The sequence below is a fragment of the Dipodomys ordii genome, unplaced genomic scaffold (genome assembly GCF_000151885.1).
Source record: "Dipodomys ordii isolate 6190 unplaced genomic scaffold, Dord_2.0 Scaffold97, whole genome shotgun sequence".
NCBI classification, from domain to species: Eukaryota; Metazoa; Chordata; class Mammalia; order Rodentia; family Heteromyidae; genus Dipodomys; species Dipodomys ordii.
In genome coordinates, this window is record NW_012267313.1 from 3,624,144 (window position 1) to 3,644,690 (window position 20,547).

Here is a 20,547-nt window from a genome sequence, read left to right on the forward strand (position 1 = left end):
ACCAATGACCTAGCCATCCCCACTCGCTGTAACTGTCGCTTTCACATTATAATTCTATCATTCTGGTCTCAACCTTCCCAACTCCTGATAAGCAGATTTTGAGTACTAAATTTGTACTGATAGTTTACAATCTTAAATCTATAATGAGGCAGTTAACTCGGAGTTCCAACAGCCTTCCAGATGTCTCTATTCCATTAGGATATGGTTGTAGAGACCTGACTCCTCCTTTTCTGTCCACAGGCAACGAGTCCTCAGGGCTTACTAAAGGAAGATGCCAAAGGCTCTCTTCAAAAAAGCTTCAAGATTCTTAATGAGGCCAAGAAGTTAGCAAATGACCTAAAAGGTTAGTAGGCAAAACTTTTGAATCTATTCAAATCAATTGCATTGTAATGGGGGAAGGAGATTATTCTAATATACCATTAAAAAATCAAATTGTTTTGGCATATCTTTCATAATCATTCTGTATTCTGGATATAAGCTAAGGAAACTTCCTGGTGAGTTCTGTAATGCTTTATATTCCCATTTTATTTTCTCACTTAATAAATTTAACCTAATATTCACATTTCAAAAATTTAATCTCATCTCTACAACATTCTTTCATTTATGTCTAAAGATTAGCAATCTTTGGTAGTATAAATTTGTAAGGTACTAAATTCTACTTGCTTGTGGTTTCAAAAATGACTCTAGCTAAATTAGGCTAATGTGGCATTATCGTCCCTGCGAAGCTTTTACTTTGGTCATGGATTCTATATTTTCAACATTTTAAATGCACCTTTTCATGGATTTCCATTCCTGATTTTAAAATATCAAAGTGAATAAAGCATCTGCCCTGGCATATTCTATGTTTTGTGCTAACACTATGTTCATCAACATTGCTGTTCTCAATATCAGCAATGATATTATTACTTCATTGAAGGATTACCTGTCTTTCACTTGAGTTATGCCTTGTTTTTCTGTATAGTCCAACCCTTGTCAGTAGGTTTGCATTCACTTCCCTAATCTACTTAAAATAGCCGTCAGTCCTCCAAATATGCTCCCTTTCCAAGAGTCACTGTGTTCACAGTGTGGTTTCTTCTCCTTAGAATGCCTCATCCACCATATCTTGTCTACCTGCCTTCCACCAGAGCTTCAAGATATAGCCTGCCAGCACTTGGAAGACTGAGGCAGGAGGACTGTGGCTTGAAATTCAAGGCTGGTCAGAGCTATGTAGCAAAACTATTGAGAGAGAGAAAGAGAGGGAGAGCGAGAAAGAGGGAAAGGAAGATTTAGCTGAGATGATACCTTCTCCAAGAAACTAACAACCTTGCCTCCCTCCTACACTAGACTTTCCCATAGATTTATCAAAGTACTACAGCTATACATTTCAAGAAAGATGGGATTTTCTTTTTTAACTTTGAACTTGTTGTGTACACCATATTGACTAATTCAAATTGGGAAATTATTATGTGTTTAAAGAAAAGGATTGGCATTGGCTTTACTCTAAAAAAGAAAACAAGATTTAAAACAAATTTATAATTTATATACTTTAACTGTCATAACTTGGTCTCTGATAGTGGATAAAATGGAATGCTGAAAACTGTCTGTAGAGTAGATAGCACTTGGATAGTAAGATGCTTTGGGTTTTGTACCACAAGTGAAAGAAAACTCCCTACCTGCATAATTCTGTGTGGGTGATAGCTCCTACTTCAGCCTTCTGTGTAGTTGATGCATAGAGGTACATACCTTCACAGACCACTTATTTTTTTTGATTGGAAGGGGGCATTTTTGGAGCAGCAGTGTAGTTAGAATTCAGGGCCTTACCTTTGGAAGCAAGCACTCTATCATTTCAGCCAAGTCCTAGCCCTTTATGCCCTAGTGACTTTGCAGGTAGTGTCTCAGATTTTTTGTCCAATCCAGGCTTAGATCATGATCTTCTATGTAGGCTTCTCACATTCCTAGCATTAGAGGGCACATAGCACAATACAACACTTGTTCTTTGATGTAAGATCTCTAGCTTTTTTCACCCAGTCCTCTCACTATGATTCTCTTGTCTCTCTCTCTCTCTCTCTCTCTCTCTCTCTCTCTCTCTCTCTCTCATTTAAAACAATGCGTTAAAATATTTCTATTGTGCTGGGGCCGGGGTGTCATGACTCAAAAGGCAGCATACTTGCCTAGCATGTTCAAAGCCCTGGGTTCAATCTCTAGTACAACAAACAATTGCATTTTGACTGGTAAGTTTCTGTGTGTTTGCCTTTAAATTTCACACCTGCACTGAGTGCCTTCCACACCTCATTCTACTTCCAAACTTTTCTTGGCCTCGCTTCCCTCCAGAATGTCTGTTATAAAAATTCCATTTTTAGCATTTGCCAAAAAAAAAAATCTGAGGAATCCAGGAACAAGGGTGGAAGAAAAGGTTAGCAGGCAGAGATGTTCATTAGTTTAAATATCTTTTCTTTGCACTGCAGGTAGTACATTATTTAAAGTAATGAAAACCCACAAACTACTCAAGCAATAACTCTTCCAGAAAACCAAGCCATGGCCATGACGGAGATGGGAATGTTTTCTTGCTACATTATGACATCTCCCTGATTTGTGGCCAATTACACAGGTTATAAAATGGCTGTTAATCAGGAAAATGTCATATATTACCACCGAGAACTGCTGAAATAAACCCTACAGAGCAAAACTCTTGACAGCAGCTATTAAAATAGAGATTTAGTCATTTCTCTCTCTGTGGTGCCTGGAGTTAGAAGGAATAAAAATGGCGGGGCCAGCGTCCTTCCATATTTCTAATTTGTTGCCTGGTTTAGTTCTACAACTCAGTCAGTTCCTGAGCTGCAGTCATGAATGACTTACTGCTGCTCTCTGCCATTTTTATGCTGTCCTTGCCTGGCAGGAGACTGAACTTGCCAGGAGCCATTTGTTTGGCTTTTTAATTTTTGAATATACATCTGTTAAAAGTAAATGTGCCCTAGTGCGTGTTTGAGTTTTGAAGGCAGTCTACATTGTGCTGACTGAATAGTCTAGGAAGAGAAATATTATCTCATTGATAGAGCTGAGGCCTGGGACAAAACTGATGATTGAAAGAGTTGGAGAGTGAATTAATGCCACCAGGTGAATTAGTACTGCTTTACAGAGGAAAAAGAAGTTTTGTCAATAAAATAGTCAGCTGAGGTTGTTGTGAAATACATGCAGGCAAGGGACAAAGTCATGAATGGTGTATAAGATGTCTGGGAATACTGGCCCTGAAGTTGTAGATCTTATCTGGTAGGGAGTATCTGCAATTTTCTTTACTTCCCTAATTTTAGTCCTAGTGTTTGTCTTAGACCAAGACAAATGACAATATTTATGACTAAGGAAAAATATATAAGATTTTATGTGAAATATAAAGATCTATTTCCAAACCTGAGGATAATGCAGCAGTGTATTTCTGACCAAAACTAAAAACAAAAAAATATTCATCCCTAATGCAAAATTGACTGCTCCTTTGGAATAAACAGTGAAAGCATACAAAATTAATACAGAATTTGCTCATGTTAGGAGGTCAAAACAAAGTGGCAATATAATGGCTAAGATGCAGGGAATATTCCCTAAAAGTGAAGACCTACTCTCTCACATCCCAACCCAGCATGAGAATCACACCTTCAAAGTTCCTCCATGTCCTCTTAGTGAAAGGTCTGCAGAGGAAATGAGATCTGAGCTCAACACTCATCTGCACTTCTTTCTTTAGAATCAGAAATTGGGATTCTATGACACCTTTCTTTTATAGTTCAGAGTTAAACATTTCACCAGATATTCATAATGTAAGAGCAGAAACTCACCCTGGTGGCTGGAAAATTCTGTCAAGGTACTTATTTATGACCTGTTTATATGAATAAAAAAGTAAAAACTATATTCAATAAACTTAACTAGATGGAGTAACCATTAAACTGAACATTTCCACTAAAGTTCATGAAAATTGCCTTGATATTTAACCACATAAGTGATCTATTACATAAACCTAGTAAATATAAAAGGAAGCAAATAAGCATCTTGAGCAAGCTGTTTAAATAAAGTCATAGATTTATTTACATTACTAAAAACTGGTCAAATAACTTAGAGCAATAATCTAACAATATAAATGCATCACCTTTTATTCAGGGCCTAGGGTAAATCCAGTACTTACTCATACACCCTCTAATTTATTTCTTTTGGCAGTTATATGAAGGACAGACACATAGGGACAGAGATGACATTTAAGCCCAGACCTTCCAACTCTAATTCCAATAATGATTCTATTGAAGCATACATACTACTTTTTAATAAATAGTACTTTTCAGAAGGAATCTTTAATGATCAAAGCAATTGTGTAGAGCAGTTATTGAGATCTTCCATAACATAGTTCAGCATCAGTTTTATTTTAACTGCATTGAACTATAATATATGTTTTCAATACAAAAGAACATGCTAATTCCTGCCTTTATTTGTTTTTGTTTGTTTTATCTATTTTGCTGTACTGGGAATGATACCTAGAGCCCTGTCACCTGAGCCACAACTCCCATTCCCTTACTTTTTGATCCCTGTCTTTTCAAAACTCATATACCTTTCTAATAAGTGAGGATAAAAATGAAACGGGGAGAAAGAGGATCAGAGCCAAAACACATGTGTGGTACCTTTGAGGTTTGGTGGATGTTGCATTCAGAGAAAAGATAGATGTGGCTATTGCTATTGGGTGTTTTATTTTTAAATCAAAAAGTAAGTGGTAGAAACCCTAAAGGATATAGCTAAGGATTACACATTGGATCTTTTCCTTGATCTCCCAAAAATTATAGGTAAAGAATCAGGTTCGATTTCCTTTGAAATATCAATAAATAACAATGTAGTCCACATACAACTTTCTGTACATCTTACCTTCAGGTACAAAAGATGTCATCTTCTTTTCATCTCTAGCCATTGTTAGAGTAGTTATTTGTCTAGATTTTATACGTAGCTACAGTTTTTTATTCTTTTTGTTTGTTTTTGATCATAGGCCTTGAACTCAGGGTCTGGGTGCTGTCCCTGAGCTCCTTTTGCTCAAAGCTAGTGCAAAACCACTGGGAGCCACAGCGCCACTTTCAGTTTTCTGGTGGTTAATTGGAGATAAGAGTCTCACAGACTCTCAGGCTGGCTTTGAACTGCAATCCTCAGATCTCAGCCTCCTGAGCAGTTAGGATTACAGACATGAGTAGTTTTTTATTCTTTTATTTATTTAGGTTTTTTTAATTATCTTTAATAGTTTAAAAAAAGGCATTGCCATTTGGCCAAACAGTTTATGAATGCAAGTCATCTTGATTGTTGTCACTCTTTCCAACAATCTCACCCATCCCTCCTCTACCCAAAGGAATTTCACTATATGAATTCTCCCTTGAATCTACCATATTTCATTTAGTACATTTGTGTATACTTGCATACTACTCCACATATTTACTTATAAAAATTATAAGCTAAATTTAGCTTCTACATAAGATGGGAAATGTGTCCTTTGTTTCTCTGGGCCTGAGTTACTTTCTTGGCAAAATTTTTTCCAGGTCTCTTCGTGTCTTTACAAGTGGTACAATATCATTCTTTCTAGTGGATGAGTAAAACTCATTGTGTATTTGTGCCACAGTTTCTAGATCCATGTGTCCCTTAAGAGGCATCTAGTCTGCTTCCATACTTAGGCTATGGTGACTAGTGCTACAATGAACTTGCTATAGTTTTGTGAGATTCCTCTTTCCCAATCATCAGTTCTTGTATGCATTGCTACTCACGTACACCTGCCCATGGTACAAATGATGTAGCCTGGACATAAAATATTCAAGAAACTATTCAAAGAAAAATAGCCAATGAAAGGAAGATAAATTAAAAAATAAATTAGCGTAAAATAATTGAGAAACAAAAATTAGAAAAGCCAGTGTGTGTATATCTTACTTTTGTGTATTGACATTTAAAGTTTCTGGAACAGAAAAGAGAGTATCGAAATTATTCCTGTAGCCAGGTGTCAATGCCTCATGCCTGTAATCCTGGCTACTCAGGAGACTGAGAACTGAGGACCACAGTTTGAAGACAACCCTGACAGGAAAGTCTCTGAGACTCTGATCTCCAACTAGCCACCAAAAAAGTGGAAGTATAGTTGTGATTCAACTGGTAGAACACTAGGCATGACCACTAAAGCTCAGGGAAAATGCCTAGGATATGAGTACAAGCCTCAGGACTGCCACAAAACAATATTGCTGTAAAATTGGAAAGACAACAGTCAAAATATTCTTCAGCTCACCCTCTCTCTGATAGTTGGCCAGACATTTTAAGTCAGTATTTGCTGTTAGAATGCACAAGATGGTATAAACCAGATGATGTTCTTTAAATTAATGGCTCTTTTATTGTATATGAATATCTTGCTTGCCAGAATACTTCATTGTTTAAAAAATAAAATCCAATCTAGAACTAATAAGGGAAATATCTAGAGTTTTATTGCACTAATTTTTGAAGATCATTCTTAAGCAACGCATACATCTCACCACCATTGCCACATAGCTGTATTTCACAAAGTCTACATGGGGTAACCTCTTCAATGATTTCAATTTTAACACACATAGGGAAAATAGAAGAAGTATTAAATAAAGATGAGTTATACTTAACAGGCAAAAGAACTCAGTTACTTATAAGGATTGTTTTGATGGACTAGAATAGGAAGTATATTAGTAACTGAAATGAACATATTGATGGTTTAGATTTATACTTTGCTGGACTACTTTGTGTCTGATTTTTTCAGTAATATTGTTTCTTTGATTTGCTTAAAAGCAGACACCTTTAACAAGATTAGGTGCTTTACTTTGGTTTAATCTGTGGTATAACCATGATTATGCATAGCATAGCCCTAGTTTAATAGGGCCGCCTATAAATACTTTTACATGAAATGAATTGGTCTTTAATTAATATGTCCATTACACATTCTCACTGTGAACAAAGATAGTGCAAGAATCCTCTTTCTTTCTTTGCCTATGTGCCTCTTTCCAGATGAAGGTCAATAAAGACAAGGATTATTTTTCACTGCTCCTCTAATGAACCTGATATACAGCCTCCAATCAAAACAGTTCTGGCTCTGTTCACAGGAATATATTCTGTCCTGACCTGTCTGCTTTGGGTACCAAGAAAGTAATAAAAATCATGGTCCTAGTGCGGGCAAACAACACAAGATGGCAAATGTCACTCTTCCCCAAATGCCTCAATACTTTATTTCTAGACAAAAGAAGTACAAGTGTAGAGAAAACAATTTGACTAGTAAAAGCAGGTATAAAATGAGAGAGATCTTAGAATACCATTTGTAATTCCACTTTCTTGGTTTCTACCCATTGTTGAGTGCAGTGAAGGATTTTAGATATGTTCTTCCCAACCTGGTTGCCAGACACCACCCTGTCAAATATTTGTACATATGTCATTACATGTGATGTGCCTTGCTTATTTTCATGGGAAGGTCTTGAGGATTATTTTAAACCCATACCTACACATCTACTTCTTGCTAAAGGATATATCACATATACCATTACATGGACATTCCATATATATTTTAATAGAGTTTGCATTTATTAAATTTTGTTCTTGTAGAGGGTTAAATTTTTAGTAAAGTAATTGCTTGAAGAATCGAAATGTACAACATTTACATTTGGAATTCCTAGGGCTTCTTTCACTTAGAGGAAGAACAAGATATGTTAGCTTAAGCAATTGGTTCTGAGTCCCCAGTATTATTAAACAATGAGTATCACCTAACCTTTTTCTCAGAGAAAAGGCACAAGCTTGAGATGACTTGAGATCTTGATTTAAAAGCGTATTTCCTACGAACAGTGTTATTCAGGTTATTCTCCAACCCTCTAGCACAATGGTAAGTAACAGTGACTGAGGAGATGTGCAGTATGAAGAGATCCCACAATGTGTTGAACTGAGAGAAAGATGAGTGCTCACGTGATCTGTTCTATCACTACCTCTACATAATAAACCATCCCAAAATTCATGGGCTCAAGATAAGAAATGTGTTACTTCTCATCGATCTTAATCTCCTGAATATTGATCAAAGTACTCTAATACTGTATTATGTATTATGTTAATTTTCTATGACAAATAAGGAACTAATGTATATCCTAAATTATATATTATATGTATAATATATAAACATTTTAATATATTCTTGAGATAAGATTTTACTATGTAGCCCAGGCTGGCCTACAGGTTGTTGTGAGCTTCTTTCCTCTACCTATTGAGTGCTGGGATTACAAGTGGGTACCAGGACACTGGCAATGTCCTTTTACAAGTATATAATAAGATAGAATTCTAGCAGTAGAATTGTCAGGCCAAGTACCTATCTGTTTAAAATTTCAATATATTTATTAAACTGCTCTTGAAATATAGCATCAATTTTCCCATCCACCATCACTTTTGTGGACATCTAGTATTCTCAGATATTTGACCTTTCCCAGCCTCAGAGATGAGAAATCATTTGCTATTTCTTTGCTTTGCAGCTGTATAATTATGATAATGTCTAATGTTTTACATAAACTTGTTATTGATTGTTCTTATTTACCTTATTGAATGCTTCCTATCCTTATGTCTTACCCATTATCCTCAAAAAATAGAGCATTTTGCATGGACAATGCTTATATGCTCTCCCTTAAGGTCTTTAACTGTGACCAAGTTTATAAACAAAAAAGGGAGAAAAAATAAGAGAGAAAACAATTGATGATGCAATAGAGATGAGGGAAGCTTGACTGTACCAATTGTCTGCTAAATTCATCCATGGTTTTGACATCATGGTTATTGTAATATCCCTGTAATATGTAGCAAACACAATATGATGGCTGCTTGCCATCATATTGCTCAATGCTAGCCAATCCTGGCCAGGAGCAGCTAGGACATGATCTCTTTCTTCATTTTTTTCAGTGTACCTTTTCACTTGAAGACTTTTATTTATACTTTTTGTTCCCTAGAATTAATTTAAGCCATTAGCGTGCATCTTCCAAGGAAATCAATATTATGGCATTATAAGCAATTAAGATTGTAGTTATGAAAAAAGAAAATAAGAATATATTAATGCAGCTGAATGTGGTGGTTTATGCCTTTAATATCAGATACATGAAAAGTAGAGATAGAATTTCAAGGACAGCTAGCCAAAACAGTTTACAAGACCCTATCTCCAAGGCCATATCTCAGGAAGTATAGATCTGTAATCCTCACTATGCAAGAGGTGTGGGTAGGAGGATTATCGTTCACAGTCAGTCTGCTGCAATTTTGTAAAACCATAATTTCACAGATGTTTTGCTCTGTCCTTGCTAATCACGTTTGCTTATTTTTGGAAATTTCAGTTGCTAAGAACCAAAACACAGTCCTCAAATCAAGATTTAACTTTTGAATATCAACTCCTAGAAAAAACACACACATGAATAATAAAATAGCTAAAAAGCACAAATGGCTGGAGATGTGGTTCAAATGATAAGAGTGCTTGCCTATGAAGAGCAAGTTTCTGACTTCAACCCTAACAACCATCAAAAAAGAAAAGAAAAAGAAAAGGAAGCATATATTCAAAATATACTCTGCTTTATTCACTCTTCAGAAGAAGATGATATTGTGGAAAGCATAGGTTTTTGTGAATTATGTCTTTTGTTTCCACTGTTTGCTACTAAATTATGTGTAAAAAAGAAGACAGGTAATTAACTGCATACAATCTTAAGATACATAGTGGTTTGAGACATTGCTAAATAACCTTTTTAAACTTACACTTTTTATTAATGAGTTCAATCTTTTTTCTTTCCCAAATGATTTCATAGATTTTATATTGTTAAACTCAAAATCCATAATTCCTAGTTATCGCTACACTATATACTAGCCTAGCTTGTAGTTCACAGAATTTTGAAAATCAACTTGGAGCTTCATACTTTTAATATTAAGTGATCACTTTTAAATAATATTTTCGAATGTTAAATAAGGCACATTCAAGTAGAAAGAAAAAACTTCATAAAGCCTATTTGAGGCAATTTATAAAAAATACTGTGTTCTCTATGAAAAATGACAATTTATCATAGATGTTTTGTTCTTTTCCTTGGATTTTCATTTTTGCTTCAAATGAATATTAATAAAATGTTATTTACTGAGAAAAGGGATATTGCTAAACTACCACAAATAAGACTTTGGAAAGCATTCCAGTTATCCATTTTATTACTACTAATATTTTAATGTAAATAAAATTGATAGCCATGACACACATAGTAAAAGGCTGATTCTTTGAAGGCTTCTAATCTATAGGAAACATTCAGATTAGTCAAAGATAAGATATGAGGAAGAAAATGTAATGGATTGAATGTTGAACATGTCATATGTTCATAAACAATGAACATATGACATAAATAAACATATTTATAAGCAGATAACAATAAATGAATGATGTTGGCTCTTTAATTCTGTTAATTCTATATTAAGATAACCTGCAACTACATAGTCAAATATAATAATGTCATAGATGATTAAACTTGATTTGTCTTTTTTTTTTTTTGGTTTCTGTTCACAGAAAATGACAACCGTCTAAATGATTTGACAACCCGATTAGATAATGCTGACGTTAGAAATGATGATCTCTTGAGAGCTGTGAATGACACCATGGGAAAATTGTCAGCCATTCCAAATGGTAAACATTCAGGTCACAGCACAAGGCATCAAATGATCTGAACTTTTGAAGAATATTGTTAACTTCTAACATTTTTTAACAATACACTTGTACTGTTTTAAGAAATTTACTTTTGTTCAAGACTGGAACTTGAAGGGTCAGTGGCCAACACTATCATCTGGTCCATGCTTCTAACCCCTTGTCAAGAAATTTGATAATGGCCCTCTTATAAATTTCCTTTTGGAGAATTAGAAATTATACCACATTCAGCATCATGCCATTATCTGGCATCAACAGGAGAATATTACAGAATAGAGTATATAAACATTGTGTTATTATCCCTAAGTCTCAGTTCAAGAAATCATGTATTAGAGGTGAAGAATAAAATCATACAGAATTGTTCTCAAAAAGAAAATCTCAAGGCACTTTCACAGGTCAGTTTATAGTTTCTACAATAAGATGAGAGCCAGTTGATATTTCCATATATTAATCTTGGTAAAAATTAATTCCTGCTGGTCACTGTTGGCTCACAACTATACTCCTAGCTATTCAAGAGTCCCAGATCTGAGGACTGTAGTTCAAAGCCAGTCTGCTCAAGAAAGTCCATGGGACTCTTATCTTCAATCAACCAGCAAAATGCCAGAAGTAGAGCCGCAGCTCACATGGTGGAGTGCTAGCCTTGAGCACAAAAACTCAGGAACAGAGCCTAGGCCCTGAGTTCAAGCCCCAGGACTGTCACATACATACACAAAAAATAATTCCTTAGCTGTTCCAGCTTTCAAAAATACTAGTGATCAAACCATATGATTTGGTTATGCTATATGTTATATATCTTAATATATATAGTACCTTTCTACCTACTAGAACTATTTGAGATTATTGATTAGTATTGCCTTCTGAAAGTACATATTTTAGGGTTATTACTTTGAATTTTATTAGCATGTTACAATATTTGCAACCACATACATAATATGCTTATGTAGTATATGTTTTCTCATACTAATACCACAAAGTGGATAGCATTCTTATCTTCATTTTCCAAATGGAAAACAGACATGATATTATAGACCTTGTCTAACTAAGCATTTATGAGATTTGAATCTCAAAGTTTGCCTTTAGCATCTATGATCTGCCCCACTAAGCTCCATGCACTAGTTTGCAACTGTACATATCAATGTATCATTGTACCAGTCACTTTGCCTTACTCTGATAAAACATTTGACATAAACAACTTAAAAAAGAAAAGATTTATTTAGGCATCAGTTTCAGACGGTTCAGTCCATGGGCCCCAGTCAATGCGATGGACCCCATAGTGAGCCAGAGCACCATGGTGACCAGAGGATGTGGCAGAGGAGCCTGCTCATCTTGTGGTAGCAGGAAACAGAGAGGGAGATGAATAGGTGGGCATAAGTAATACCCTTCAAAGGCACAACCCCAATAACATACTTCTAACAATACTTCACCTCCTAATTTCACCACCTCCCCAATAACTCCATCAAATTATGAATCTGCTAATGGCTAATCCAGGAATGAAATCAGAGACCTTGTGATCCAATTATCTCCCCAAAGCCCTCGCTTCAGAGACCAGGCATTCTCCTAAAGGAGAAATCTCATAGGCAAAGCACAAAAGGATATATGTTTTATGTAAAAATTGTAATCGGGGAATACTTACACACAGTTATTCAACATATGAAATCTTAAAAATTAAATGTTTTTTCTTTAACACTAAAAAGCTAATTTGTAACTTTTTATATTTTTGTGTCTACTCTTGAATGTTAAGAACAGAAGAAAATTTAGTGCTAAAATCAAATAAAAATATATAAACACCTAGGCTAACAGTCCTAAAAAGGTCTCTGTATCCTAAAATTGAAACATTCATTCTTCCCTTCTAGAAATGCAGATTTAATCTTAAACTTAATTTGGATGAAGTTCTATGACTGCTGTGGATAAATTCCTCTTTTTAATATGTTCAGCAGCAAATCACAACCCACCTTTAGACAGTGCATATTAGAATAATTGCTTTGCTGTTTTAAAAGCTAATCAGGTATTCATAGCAAAGGTCCCTGAGAAAATTTAATTTAGCTAAAAAATTTGCTTCATTTGCTACAACTGAATGAGCCTTTCCCTTTACAAATATGTCTCTGCGGTCAGCCAGCCACAGAGTCACTTTGACAAGTATGAATTAAAATACCAACTTCAGACCCTTTGTTTTGTTTCGTGTACCTTCTTCTGCTGACAGACACAGCCTCAAAACTGCAAGCTATTAAGGACAAAGCCAGACAAGCCAACGACACAGCAAAAGATGTACTGGCCCAGATTAAACAGCTCCACCAGAACCTTGATGGCCTGAAGCAAAATTACAATAAACTAGCAGACAGCGTGGCTAAAACAAATGCGGTTGTAAAAGATCCTTCCAGAAACAGTAAGATCTCCTTTTTCACTGTGATGATGTCATTTATTTCTTTATACTATAAAAGTATCCTAGGCGAACAAATGGTAGGAGAGCTGGAAAAAAATCTCCTCCTTAGTCTGGGTACAAGAATGAAAGTCTGTCTCTTCCAGAGTGACCATCCAAGTCTGCCAGCTCTGCTCAGGTCCTTTTCTCTATGCAGGGATATCCAATCAAGAGGAGATCAAGAATTCCCAAACTGCAAGATTTTTAATATAGTGATGACAAAGAGTTTTTAATCTCTTCTTGTAATTGAAATGCAGTTGTACTTCGAAAATGACACATTTATAATCACAGTGCTGTGTGACACAAAGTGTAAGGATCCCACTCACTGGAAAGCTTGTTAGGTAGAACAAGATGTGAAAACTCTATCAACTTGAAATACATTAGCATTGAAAGCTTATTTATTTAGATTTCAATGATCTGATGTTTCCAGTAAATGAATAAACCCTTTATCTAGTTTTGTAAAGACCATGTCTTGACATACTTTATATATTGCATCAAGTTTTATTGACTTTTTGTGGATTTATTGGTATATGAGAACAAAGAATAATAGAGGGGGTGATATTGGTTAGAATATGTTGTAAATGTGTGGATATTATCTGTAGCCAATAATTAAATTTATCTGTTTTATGCCTTAATATAACATAACAAAGAATACTTCTTTTAGTGGGAATGACCTCTAAATGATGTATTTTATTGGATAGTAATTATTTACATAGAGTACATTATAAAAAGAACCTCTATGAAAAGTAACATTTTTATCCATGTCACTACTTTATTAGCTGTAAAAAATATTTCTTCATGAACTTTCTAATGTCTTTTTATTTTATCTCCATATGAACTTGCCTGCAGAAATCAGTATGTATATGTTTATTTGCATGCCTTTTCGTAACTTTTATGCTTCAGTGGCTATTGTCAAGGGCATTAGCTTTGCATGCCTCTGTGGTTTGCTACTGCTTTAAACCTTACATAGCTGTTCTTGATACTGTCACCTTATTGATGCTGGTTTATATAAGTACTCTTTTCTTATACAAGGGTAGCACATGGATGATGTACTTAATATAAACTATTTTAATAATGTTATGAAATATGGTGAGATATCTGCCTATAAGTCACATAAAAGTATAAAGTGAAATCCTTCACAGGTTGAGCTGTACTGTAATGCAACACACACACACACACACACACACACACACACATATATAACACACTCCCTGATATTCCATGTTATATATAGAATATATATTACACATTCCCCCACCAAAGTTCAAATGACTTCCCTACACTTAGGAATAAACTAAGACAAGATTGTTAGTGTTCTTTTTCTCTAAAGACCATCTTCTGCTCCTTTTAAGGAGTTATTTTCAAATTCCATATCAGGGGAAATGCATGGGAAAATTAGGTATTAACAAATAAACAACTTATTGAAATATAGAAATATTTTTTCTGGAATGTGTCACAGTTTACATTGAAAGCCTAAAGCAAAACTACAAGCAACTAGAAAATAATAATAATAAAATCCAAACTATCAAAATCTAAGTCCTAATGTTAAATCCAAGGCTTTCCTTGGTGAAAAATGGATTATTGCAGGACTATACAAGCACTGATATCAACACTTCTAAACAAGAAACAACACTGAACAGGGTGCCAGTGGCTCACATCTGCAATCCTAGCTACTCAGGAGGCTGAGATCTGAGGATCACATTTTGAAGCCAGTCTAGACAGGAAAGTATGTAAGGTTCTTTTTTTTAATGTATATTTTTATTGTAAAGATACTGTACAGAGGGGTTACAGTTACATGAGTAAGTTAATGAGTACATTTCCTATGGAGCATTGTTACCCCTTCCTTTGTTTTTCCCCTACCATCCCTAATCCCTGATACTGAGATCTGAGGATTGTTGTTCGAAACCAGCCCAAGAAGGTAAGTGCATGAGACTCTTATCTCCAATTAACCACCAGGAAACCAGAAGTGGAGCTGTGGCTCAAAGTGGTAAAAGCTCAGGGATTATACTCAGGCCCTGAGTTTAAGCCCCATGACTGCAAAAAATAAAAAAAATAAAAATAACAAAGAAAAAAAACCCAGAACACCAGAGCACTAATTACTGAATTATAAGGTAGAAGTAAGTAAAAAAGACCTGGTAATCCCAAGAAGCAAATATTTAGGAATTTAAAGATTGAAAATTAAATGATTGGCAAGTATAATTTTAAAAACTATAGCACAGGGGGCTGGGAAGGTGGCTCAGTGGTAGAGTGCTTGCCTTGCATGCATGAGGCCCTGGGTTCGATTCCACAGCACCACATAAGCAGAAAAGGCCGGAAGTGGGACTGACACTCAAGTGGTAGAGCGCTAGCCTTGAGCTGAAGAGCTGAGGGACAGCACCCAGGCCCAGAGTTCAGGCCCCATGACCAACCCAAAAAAAAAAAAAAAAACTATAGCACAGCTGGGCAAAATTCTAAAGAATAGATAACTAGGTGAGGGAGAAAAGTGAGCATGTAAGGTAGAACTTGATAAATCTCTATGCTAATATAATTTAGAGCCTTAAAATACAGATAATTTTCTCAAAAAGCATTAACTTATCAAAAAATCTATCTTCAGATGTTATTTTAAAATCTACTGAGTTAAATAATTAGGGAAGAAAATGAGAACATTTTCACAAACTACTGTACAAAAAGCATCAGACTGAATATCACCAGTGATTTTTTTTAAACCTTCAAGCAGATAATTTCCATATGACTTACAGTACTTCAGATAATAGAGGGGTATGGGGTAAGGAAACTCCAGATTCAATTTTGAAGCATTTGGTGAAAACATTTGGGAACTAGAAAAAAAAAAGAAGAAGAAGAGGAAGACTTTTTACTTACCTAAGCTTGAATAGTCTTTGCATAATTAGTCTTTCTGTTTCTGATGAACCTAAATCTAAATCAGCTTTTTTCTCAATTATGGAGTAATTTGTAGAATACAAAATTTAACATTGGAGAATATAAGGAAGGGTAAAGTGAACAAATAGTTCATTCAAATGCAGGACAAAAGGGTGACATATATTATCTGTATCATTATGTAATGAGAGTTTTGACCCACATAATCTATACTTCAGGAAGGAAATGCTCAGTACTCGATATAACAACACTTTTTTTAAAAATTTATTTTTGGTGCTGGCACTATCCTTAGCTTCTTTTTCCTCAGGAATAGCATCCTACCACTTGAATTACAGCTCCACTTCTGTCTTTTTTGATTAATTGGAGATAAGAGTCTCAGTATCAGGGATTATAGGAGTGAGCCATTGGGGCCAGACTAACAACTCCTTTAAAGTTAATCAAAGACCCTTGTTCTTTACAGACACCATTATCAACATATATGCGAGTATGCCTTCAAAGCACCTACTTCAAAACCAACAGGAAGAGTTGGGGATTATTTCAGTGGGAAGGACTTGCCTGGCAAGTACAAGGCCCTGAGACTGGCTGACAGCTCTTTAAAAAACAAAAACAAAAAAGACCAAAACCTAGATGAAAAAGAAAAGTTTACCTCCATTTGACCACACTTGATATAGTCCTGAGGATTCATTCAGTGGCCCAATGCCAGTCAGAAAGCACACCATTCTGTCTAATACAGGCAAGGATCTTGTTCATCAGGGTCACAGTGACAGAAAGTTAATAATGCACACCCACCTGAATTATAACTGGAGTAGTTTGGATAAGTCTTGTCAGATCCCAGAGGATGAATAATTGGATTTCCATGTGCTGTATGTCCTCACATATCCCTGGCTAAAAACTACAGAGCAGTCATAACCTCAAATAATTTTATGGTTGAGTCTTTTGAAACTACCAATATTCAAGCTTTTCTTAGCCTACAAAAATGGCAGTTTAATATAGTACCTATTATATAGTGCTAGATAATCAACTATTCTTCAAAATGAAATTGAACTACAGTTTGAAAGATTTAATTAAAGGTTACAGAGGCCCGCGGTCTACGTGTTGCTTGACATCAGAATGTTAAAGCCACATTTTTATAGCTCCTCTGTTAAAGATGCACAAAGACAGACAGTGGGGGGGGGGGGAAGAATGGAAACCAATTTTGTGCGCCACCTCTATTTTAATACAGTTCAGGCACACACAGACTGGGTGACATTTTAAAGATGCTTTTCATTTTCTTACTACTATGACTAAAGTTCTGTTCCATAAAGGTTAGCTTTGGTGCTGAAACTAAAAATTAAGCACTAAATTAAGTTCATTCTATTTGCTAACTTCAATGCTAATTTTCATCTTCCTCACAAAGCCAAAAGTTTTCTTTAATATCTCCTCTGTTGGCCTGCTTGACTAAAATATTCACGTTTGCTATCACACAAGTATGAGCAGTCACAGGCTTGCTTTGTCACAGGAAAGCAATGGAACAGCTCAGTTGCATCGGGCTGCTCTTTCTGATTTCCCAGTGTGCACTGGTAGGTTTTGTTCTGTGCAGTTGCAGATGCAGATACCACTGTGAAAAATCTAGAACAAGAAGCTGATCGGCTGATAGATAAACTCAAACCTATTAAGGAACTTGAAGATAACTTAAAGAAAAATATCTCTGAGATAAAAGAACTGATCAATCAAGCCCGAAAGCAAGCCAATTCTGTAAGTGTTTGGTTGTCTTTGTTTTTGTTTTGTTTTCAGAATCTATATTCCTCCCAAATTTCCCCATTGAATGACCTCTGACTCTTCCTTGAACTGGAAGCATTTCGGGGTAGGATGGAAGGAGGGAATTATAAATATTTTGAACATTTAAAGGTGTTTCATAGGTATGAAATCACCATTTACTATTTAGAGTTAGAAATTTGATATTTTCTGGGAAGGTGGCTCAGTGGTAGAGCGCTTGTCTTGCATGCATGAGGCCCTGGGTTTGATTCCTTAGCACCACATAAGCAGAAAAAGCTGGAAGTGGGGCTGAAGCTCAAGTGGTAGAGCACTAGTCTACAGCTGAAGAGCTGAAAGACAGCACCCAGGCCCAGAGTTCAGACCACATGACCGACCACAAAAAAAAAAAAAGAAAAGAAATTCTGATATTTTACAATTGTTTGAATAGGCTAATATAAGTGAAAGACTTCTTATTATATGCTAAGTAGGCATGCATAAAAATGTCTTGCTCAGTATTAAAGCAAAAAAGCCAACAAGTAGAGTTGTAGCATAAATAAATGAAAAAGGTATATATGAAAAATAGCAAAGAACAGTTACTATTTTATATGCTATATATGCAAAAGAATACATGGAATACAAACTACAATAAAAATTACTTTTGTTGCAATAGCTACATTCCTTTTACTTTGAAGTAAGAACAGGACATATCTGATTCACCAGTTTTCTCTATATTTACCCAATTAGATAGGATACTTGGAGACAGAACTTTCCAGAAAGCAGCATGCTAATGAGGCAAGCAAATTAAAAGTCAATGTGAAGTCATCCCAGCATTGTTTTAGATATAGTGAGTTTTAAGAAGACAATCTTTATGTTGTAATTCTTAACAAAAATATTTAGGTACCTGAGTCTTCCATCTCAAAGACTCTATTTTCTAAAATAACGTCTGAATTACGATAATAAGAAAAGTTTGATATAATAGACTAGTATTGATTCATGATCCTCCCGCCTCAGCCTTCCAAATGCTGGGATTTCAAGTGTGTACCACTATATCCAACTACAAAAGCCTTTTTCTTACTGTGTGTTTTTAGTAGTGGCCAAGAATATCATTTCTGAGTGATATTATGTGCTTTTATTCTTCCTATACATATCTAAGACTTCTAAACAAAGCCAAAATTTAAGTTCAAGATGAATCTTGAAAAAGAACTCAGCAGCCGGGTACCAGTGGTTCACACCTATAATCCTAGCTAATCAGGAGGCTGAGATCTGAGGATCTTGGCTCAAAGCCAGTCCAGACAGGACAGTCTATGAGACTCTTATCTCCAATAAACCTCCAGAAAACCAGAAGTGGCGCTGTGGCTCAAGTGGTAGAGCTCTAGTCTTGAGCTGAAGAGCCGAGGGTTCAAGCCCCACAACTGATAAAATAAAAAAAAAAAAAAGAACTCAGCAAATTTCATTATGATGAGTGAAGATGGTGTTATCCACGATGCTAGTACAGGAAGCAAAAACAGGATCTGAGACATATTCACCTATAATATGTAAACTGCGTAGTGTAGCTGACAGGTGATTGTTGTATATATACACCACAAGCTAAGAAGTCAGATGTTACGATGTTTGGAATTTTATCTAAGAGTTAGTGTAGAAAAAACATCTTTTCTGCTCAACACTGTTTGTTGTGAGTTTCAAAAAGCAGAATGAAGCAGTTCTTGTGCTCACAAAGTTTATAACATGATAGAAGGAAGAAGACAGTGTACAAACAAATTTAAAATCATGAAGAAGAGTATGCTTCTTTACATGATCTCCAAGGCATGCTATCCAAGTTCTAAAGGATAAGATAGCTTCTAGTAGAGTCAGAATATTTTCCAAAGGATAGGATTTGATCCAGGCCACATAATGGATTAGTTCTTGGTAGCAGACATGGTGGACAGGAGAGGCCATTCTGACACAAGAGAGCGGCTAGAGCCAAGGAAGAGAGAGGGAAGGAAGTTATAAGATCAGCTCATCAATTTTGTTGAGAGTAATTGGGCAATTGATAAATACTTAGAAAGGTCAGTAAAAAACAGATTTGTTTTTACTTATAAGATAGTAAATTAGGCAGTGATTGTCATTTGTCAAAAATTGTACTTGGGAAGAACCTCATTGGTAAGATAAACTGGAAATTTCTGAGCATGAAATATAGTACAGTCTGAGCTGCAGTTTTCTAGATATGAATCTGGAAGGGGTTGAGGAGACAGGAAACAAATGAGAAAGAGGAGGAGACTGGTCTGTATTCTGTGTGAAGTTTGTGATTCTAGCTCTCTAGGAGAATAATAGTCTTTTATAAATCAACTAGCCACAATTTCTGGCTTAGTTATCAATTGGGGAAATATTGATATTTTTATTCCTTCATTGTGTAAAATCTTCCCATATATTCAATAATTTGTGAGAGCATCCCACTCATTTATGAAAAGACAAAATTCTTATATGTCTCAAAAGGAAAACTACAAGGAGAAAAGTAGGTAGAAAGTAATGCTAGGAAAAGTGACTACTCATTTTAAGGAAGTTTTGTTCATCTTTACAAGTGGAAATTAAATCAAGTTTTTTTTAATTTTTTTGTGAAACAGTAGAAATTTAAAACAGTGAATTTTAGATTGAGTTTTGTACTAAATATTACACTTTCAGATTTGAATATGCAGTTGTTGTAATAAGCTAGATATAAACATGACACATATATGATATTAAAATTAAGAAAGACATTTCTTAATTAAGAAATTAGAGGGGAGAGTGTAGTTGAGGAGGTGGGAGGGAAGGGATGGTAGGGGAAAAACAAAGGAGGAGGCAACAATGCTTGATAAGAAATGTACTCATTACCTTGCTCATGTAA

At 35.3% G+C, this 20,547-nt stretch overlaps 1 protein-coding gene across 1 annotated transcript in view; it reads left to right on the top strand.

Moving 5' to 3' along the window:
* Lama2 (laminin, alpha 2) overlaps window positions 1-20,547 on the top strand; it is a 544,126-nt gene that overhangs the window by 465,513 nt on the left and 58,066 nt on the right. Inside the window, exons 41-45 of the mRNA XM_013026778.1 lie at window positions 241-343; window positions 10,529-10,645; window positions 12,864-13,046; window positions 13,929-13,934; window positions 17,533-17,687. Of these exons, the coding sequence (XP_012882232.1) occupies window positions 241-343; window positions 10,529-10,645; window positions 12,864-13,046; window positions 13,929-13,934; window positions 17,533-17,687 (564 nt within the window). The remainder of the gene's footprint in view (window positions 1-240; window positions 344-10,528; window positions 10,646-12,863; window positions 13,047-13,928; window positions 13,935-17,532; window positions 17,688-20,547) is intronic.